This window comes from Zingiber officinale, chromosome 4A (genome assembly GCF_018446385.1).
Source record: "Zingiber officinale cultivar Zhangliang chromosome 4A, Zo_v1.1, whole genome shotgun sequence".
Taxonomy (NCBI): Eukaryota; Viridiplantae; Streptophyta; class Magnoliopsida; order Zingiberales; family Zingiberaceae; genus Zingiber; species Zingiber officinale.
This window is the reverse complement of record NC_055992.1, coordinates 141347355-141354963: the sequence shown is the minus strand read 5'-3', so window position 1 is coordinate 141354963 and position 7609 is coordinate 141347355. Positions and strand designations below refer to the sequence as shown.

General features: G+C 35.6%; 1 protein-coding gene across 1 annotated transcript; it reads right to left on the bottom strand.

Annotated features, from left to right (window-relative positions):
- Positions 1-3697: 3697 nt before the first annotated feature.
- LOC121971516 (pentatricopeptide repeat-containing protein At2g13600-like) lies at positions 3698-6228 on the bottom strand. The gene is made up of 2 exons (XM_042522825.1): positions 5511-6228; positions 3698-5435 (listed from the first exon to the last, which is right to left on the bottom strand). Exons 1-2 carry the CDS (start codon positions 6185-6187, stop codon positions 4211-4213), a joined length of 1902 nt encoding a protein of 633 aa, XP_042378759.1. The 5' UTR covers positions 6188-6228; the 3' UTR covers positions 3698-4210.
- Positions 6229-7609: the final 1381 nt, after the last annotated feature.

Genomic DNA, 7609 nt, shown 5'->3' with positions numbered 1-7609 from the left:
GAACATGCTTTCCTCTATACCTTGGCCACCTGCATTAGTGACTAGTAGTCATCCGTGATTTACCTCCACTGTATTAACCTATGAATAGATTGGCGGGGTGCTGGGTGCGAGCGAATATCCTTTTACCACATGCCATTTGTTATGGAACTCTTGTCAATGTTGATGTGGCAAATCTCCAAAAGATTGGAACCTCTTTGGTAGCCTCACAGTAAGATTGAATATTTCTCTCAAATATTTATGGTCTCACATCTATATCATCAATTAAATATCTTACTCCTCATATCGCACAATCAAATAGTTTATAAACCAAATATTTACAGGGTTCATCTATCAAATATTTCACTCTCAAATATCCCAAATTTCATCATTAAATAAATATTTTTTTATTTTGTTTTGTTAAAAAAATAAAGAGAGAGAAATCACCAGGCATGACTCTATGCCTAGTGATTTCAAATCTCCTCCACAATATCCCCTTCCGAGGATATTTGAAAATAAGGGATATTTACAGAAATATTGCCTCTAACTATCCCGACTGTGGGAGCCCAAGAGGTAAGAGCAGTAAAAGTTCAGTTAAACCAAATAAATTGATTGAATTTAAAAATTCAATTCAATTATTTTAGTATTTCAAATTTTTTCGTTATATCAGTTAATTTGGTTCGATTTCTATTTTAAAATCCCTTATTTGATTAAACCAAATAAATTAAAATAAAAAATTAATCGATACACCCCTAAGTTAGTGAACCTATAAATCTCTAACTAATCAATAAATCCCACTATACTATCATTGTTGAAAATAATTTGATTAATTTAACTTTCAAACGAATTAACCGATAAAATATCAGCTCTGTTGTTTGATTTTTATTGCAAATCAAATTTTCAACCAAATTTCATTTTTTTTTTTTTACATACAATTGGTTATATTAGTTAATTCGGTTCGATTTTCATTTTAAAATCCCTTATTCGATTAAACCAAATAAATTGAAATAAAAAATTAATCGATAAATCCCTAAGTAAGTGAACCTATAAATTTCTAACTAATCAGTAAATCCCATGATATTATCATTGTTGAAAAAAATTTGATTAATTCAATTTTCAATTGAATTAACCTATAAAATATCGATTATGTTCGGTCGGTTCGATTAGTTTAAAAAAATTCAATTTATTTGGTTTATTCAGTTCGATTCGGTTTGGTTTTAACAAAATACTCAGCCCTACCTAGAAGATGTTGGCATGGTTGCAACTTCTATCTGATAGATAACGTCGTTCATGGTCTTCGGTTGTTTGGACTCCTTTCGATCACCTAGATGTAGGTTAAATCTGATCTTGACCAGCTCTTACAGATCACTAAATCTCATCACTATCGATCGGCTAGAAACCGTCTTCAGTTGCTTGGACTTTGTGGTTGCCCCGCTGCTAACTCTAATTGCCTAGAACCTCCTGACCTCATCAGTCGAGGTTTATCCCCAATCAATTGTTCGAACACTCTTCCAATCGCCTAGAACCATTGAAAAAAATTCCTTGTAATATTTAACAAGTAATGGGTATGATATGAATATTTACGTTACTCATACATACCTTAGCTAGATATTCAGCTTTCAACTAACTCATCTAGACTTAGTTGTCAAAATCTGGATTTACTGCGCATACATGATTATGGCATTAACAATGCATCTTCATATCCCATGAGACACGGGAAAGAACTGAAAAGTGAACTCAACTCTCCGACCCATAAAAACTAAGATGTGAGAGGTTATTCATGAAAGTAGTTCAAAACCTCATGAGGACATCATTGGCTATCACATAGTTTAATGGGTTTATTTGATTCAAGTTCACGAAGTAGGAGATAGTACCTAAAAGACCGTGGAGTATCGTGACAAGAGCCTCTCTGAGAAAGCGGTCACTTTAGTAAGTTTGCCTCGAAAGTAAACGTCGTGTTTGAGTAGACACACCGGTATAATTCTAAAAGTTTATACCAGTACCTTGGGATAGACTACCTACATGCGTATAAACATTAAAGTAAGAAAGTAAATAGTATTTATGGTGTCAATAGTTAATGTGATGAAATCAAAATCCTAAAATTGCTCCCAAACATCGAATTTTTCCTAAGACTAGTGTTTTCTCAATGCATTTTCTTTCTCTCGACTTTACAATTTCGATTTCTCTAGATAGAATGCATTGTGATTCTTACTGATACTTGATTTTTGCAAGCGATATTTTATTACTTGACGATAGTCATATACTTATATTTTTCGTTCATCATTAACTTTTCAAAATATTCATTTACACTAACCATATTGCTTTACTTAGATATATTATTAGTGTTGAGGGGGTAGAAGTAGATGGAGAGAAAAATGGTCGACACCGAAACCATCACAAAATAAGGATGACAACAGGTAAAATTTGGGTAGGATTTTATATCCTCCTTATCCATCTTCATTTATTATATCTACCCCCATACTTATCCCTATACCTATCGGATATTTAACTTTCATAACCATCCTCATACCTGTCGGACGTTCGGGTATCCATATCCTACCTATCATCCTATTGCTCCCTATCATTCTTGTTTTTTTTTAAAAAAAAAAATTATTTCAATGTACGTGTGTGCTCTTCCATGTCTTGCTCTCCTTCGATTGGATGAGCATTTCTCATAGAAAAGAAAATAAGATACATGTTGATAACCGAATAAAGAGGCAAATTAAATCTTTTTTTTCCAAGGCGGAAAGTAGGCTAAAGTTTTTTTTCTTTTCTAATAAAAAATGAAGCTTATATATATATATCGGGTATCAGATAGGATATGGGTAGGATTTTATCACATCCGCCTCTATACCCATACCCAAAAATACTCATATTCGAGTACCCATTTACTATAATCGGATATAAAAATTTCCTCCATATCCTCCTCCATTTAGGTTGGATGTCGAATTACCTATTAAATTTGGATGAAATTGTCATCCCTAACACAGAGGTTCGTAACATCCACGGGTTGGCAAGCTTCTGTCAAAGATTTGTTAAGAATTTTAACATCATAGTAGCACCTCTGAAAAGAACAAGACTCAGCTTTCAATCTCTGTAAAGAAAGGCTAAGTTCCACACCTGTGCTTCCACTTCCTAACTTTGCTAACTTTGCTTAATTTTTAAAATTGAATGTGATGCTTTAGAAATAGATATTGGAGTTATATCAATACAAAGAGACCGACCATTCGCATATTTTAGCCAAAAGCTCAATGAAGCAATATTGAGCTATCCTACAAGGAGATATATGCTTTGATAAATACCTTAAAAATATGACACTATCACTTGTAGGAATGTATCACATGGACCATGAGTCCTTAAAGCATTTGAAGGGCCAAGCAAAAAAATTGACATCATATCAAATGGACACTAGAATGTTAAAATTTGAACACATTAAGAATTTATATCCTACTGTCCTTGACTTTAGATTTATTCATTTAAATTATTTTGTCTCTCCACTAAGTCATGCATATGCTTACACTAGTTACATCCTAGAATTTGTCTAAGGTTATAGCAAGCGATTTGAGTTTCTAGGCACTTACAATTATAACACTAAGCTAATGGCTCTTCATTTTGACAATGCATAGCCAATATTAATTATTTACTAATGAGCTAGCCCCTTCAACCTTCATTTACCAGTATTACATGAACACTTCATGTAGAGTTAGCAAATTATTCAAACAAATATAATAATTAGCATCAATAGCGTTGAATATAATATTATATTGCAAAAAAAAAAATATCAATACATGGGGGAGATTACCAAAGAAGTTGTATAGTTTGGCATATTCTGCATATACACTCTCAACCTGTCACTGTACGTGAGACCCACTGAAGCTTTTCTCAAAGAAATCTCACTGAAGCATATGCCAGATGCATGCCAAATCTCACAAGTAAATTAAACTGTATAAACTTTCTTCAACAGTACCTTGTCGATGCTCAAATGTTAACTGACTTTAGTTTGACATTGTCACAGCACTTGAGTCTCTCTCATTGACCATGCTAGATCACTTGTTTCAAAATACAGTGTTACATAAATGCTTGGATGAAGAAGTTGATTGCTGATTAGGAAACTGCATTTGAGAAATGCTTCCAAAAACCTGAAGCTTTGCTGTTCGATTCTGAGTTTAGTGACAAAGTTTGCCCAGGCAATAACTACTACCCCAACGTTAAGCAAGAACGACAATTGAGCATCTTATATAAGAGCAACGTTTTGGATTTTGCTTTGTCCTGGCTCCATGGGAACACCTTCCTTCATCCACTCCTCTCTGACTCTATGAACTTCACCCCACCAACCTGAAGCTGCATAAAGGTTAGAAAGTGCAATATATGACCCGGAAATTTGTTGCTTGTTCTCAAGCATCTTATTAGCCACTTTCCTACCCAAATCCAGTTCCCCATGAACACAGCATCCTGCAAGCAATGCACCCCATAAAGAAGCATGCTCAACATTGTCCCAGTTGCTGGCCTTCTCACAGTTTGTTCTTGTAGCTTTTAGCTCCTCTAGCAACTTCCAAACTTCTGTAAGTTTCCCTGCTCGGCCTAACAAATCTATTATGCATGTAAAATGGTCTTTAGTGGGAAGAATTCCATATCTTTCACTCATTAACTTGAAATAATGGGTTGCTTCATCTACCAAACCGCACCGACTACAAGCAGTTAAAGCTGCTACAAAAGTAACCTCATTCGGTTCTAGCCCCAATCCTATCATTTTATTGAAAATATTGATAGCTTCTATACCTGATCCATGAACTGCATAGCCATTGATCATTGAAGTCCATGATACTTCGTTCTTCTTTCCCATTCGGTCAAATATTATTCGTGCATACTTTAAGTTGCCTGACTTGGAATACATGTCAATGAGAGCTGTTTCTAGAACCACAGAATTAAGACCAAATTGGGCTCCTGTTCGCACAGCTTGAGCATGAATTTGCTTGCCGCAAGCTAATGCTGCAAGGCAACTACAAGCATCCAATGCAACTGGAAAAGTGAAGGTGTTACCGGGTAACAACCCACCACCAGCGTTTTGTAAGTTTGCCATCAATTTGAGCCCCTCTTGCGGCAATCCATTTTGCACATAACCAGATATCATTGATGTCCATGTGATCACATCCTTGTTCTTCATGTTATTGAAGAATTGACGAGCTTCTTCCAACAACCCATTGTGAATATGCCCTGTAATCAATGAGTTCCAGCAAGAAGCATGCCTACAATGCAATCTGTCAAACACGCATCGAGCTTCCAGGACCCTGGAACACTTGCAATACATATTAATTAGAGCACTCCACAGAACAGCATTGGCACTATAATTTGATGAGCCATATTTATTAGTTCCAAGTGTGATGATCAAAGCATGAACCTGCTTCCCTAGTCTGAGGGATCGAATTTGAGCGCAGATCGTTAAGATGGAGACGAGGATACTGAAATCTATCATCACGATTACTGCAAGATCCTGCAAGGCATTTCTAACAATGAAATCAAGAGCATCAAAGTACCTTCCATTGACAACATAGCCATTAATCATCATGAATTTGGATCTCAAACAGTCGTTTTCCCTTCCTTTCATGGCTTTCCTGGCACTTTCAACATGTCCGCACCTGAAATACATATTGGCTAAGGAACTAGCGACGGCGTGGTCTTCCTCGAACCCCGACTTCACAGCATAGCCATGGATCTGTGCACCAGAGACCACGTCGCTGATCCCAGCACTCGCGGTCACACAGCTCGACACTGTGTACTCATTGACGCCAACCGTCGACTCATTGGATTTCATGCTGACGAACAACTCCAGCGCAGAGATGCCCATCCCCGCGTTCGTGTAGCCGGCGATTATGGCGTTCCAAGAGATCGCGTTTCTATGCGGCATCGCGTCGAACACCTTGCGGGAGGAAGACAAGTCGCCGCATTTAGAATAAGCGTCAAGGATGGAAGTGGCGACAACGACGTGGTAGTGAAGTCCGTTGACGACTGCGGCAGCGTGGATGGATCCGACGAGGCGGAGGTCGTCGCGGCCGGCGGCGGCGCGGGCGGCGGAGGAGAGGGAGACGGCTAAGGGTAGCGGGGTGGTAAAGGGACGGGAAGCGTACCGACGGACGGAGAGGGAGCAGGTGGTGATTATTCGCCAGCTGAGTGGAAGGCCGTGCTTGATCAACTGCGCGCGACAAGAACTCATTCATCCCGTCCACCGAATGCTTTCCTCGCTCGAGGTGGACGGGCTAGTTTCATTTTTAATACACTCTCAAGGTTTTTATATAATATATATTTCCTTGTTTATTTTTTAAATTTTGTTTCCTAAAAAAATATATTACAATTAATATTCACAAATAAAAAATGGGTAGAAATTAAAAGACGGTTCCTTTTTATTAGAATAATTAAAAGGACATTTCTTTTTTTATTTATCATAAAAAATCAAGGTCTCGTTTTATATCAGTTCATTTTTATTTTTTTTTAAAAATACTTTTGTTCATGTTAATGTAGCAATTATGATTCACATATGCTACAATATGGATATTTTAATAACATCATATTACAATAGTTACCGCTGTATACTATAAATACTTAGAGAGTGTTTGGCTGAGCTTATAAGCTCTCTAAAACAGCTTATAAGCTGTTTTGGAGCTTATAAGCTCTTCAAATTTGTTTGGTAAATTTTTTTTCAAACAACTTATAAGCTGTCAAAATAAGCTGTTTTGGAGCTTATAAGCTGTTTTTAAAAAAATATGGAAGACCCTACTTTTTTAAAAAAAATCTTATTTTAATAATTTATTTATCTAAAATATCCTTATATAATTTCATAAATCCCCATCTTATCCTCCATAAATTTTTATAAGCCTAATATCTTTTTATCTCCGCCGACTTTTCTTCCAACGTTGTGTCATCTTCTCCGCCAACGCCTCTTTCTAATTTTCTCTTCCCCGGTGTAAAAATTCGCCCAAAACCCTCTATTAATAAAAATCTCAAAACCCTCTATTAATAGTATTATACCCTTTTTGGTAATTTTATTAATAAAAAGATCTTATAATACCAAACACATCAATATCTTTAAGTTGATTGTAATAAATTCACCCAAACACTTTAACAACTTATTTTTAAAATAAGACCTAACAACTTATAAGCTCCTAAAACCACTTATAAGATGTACGAGCTTATAAGCTGATTTTAATAAGTTTAGCCAAACACCCTCTTAATCTCTAATCAAGATTAATATTATATTATAAAAAATTATAAATTATAATTGGTACAACATAAATACTTTATTTCTGACTAACACCAGTCACATTATATTATAATAGATACATAATTATAGCTCTTATATAGTTAGACTCCGTTTGATAAAGGTGATAGGATTAGAATTAGGTTGATTATGATAAGGTTAAGGGTATGATTAATAATCACTCCCCATGCCTAGGGATTATGAATCTCACTCCTAATCAACCATAATCCTATCCCTAATCAACCCTATCAAACGATATATTAATAACTTTTTGAAAATATAATCCTAATCCTATCATCCCTACCAAATGAAGCCTTATAGTATAGTTATAGTAGTTATTCTAAAAAAATTAATTGTGATAAGAGATTAATGATGTTAAGT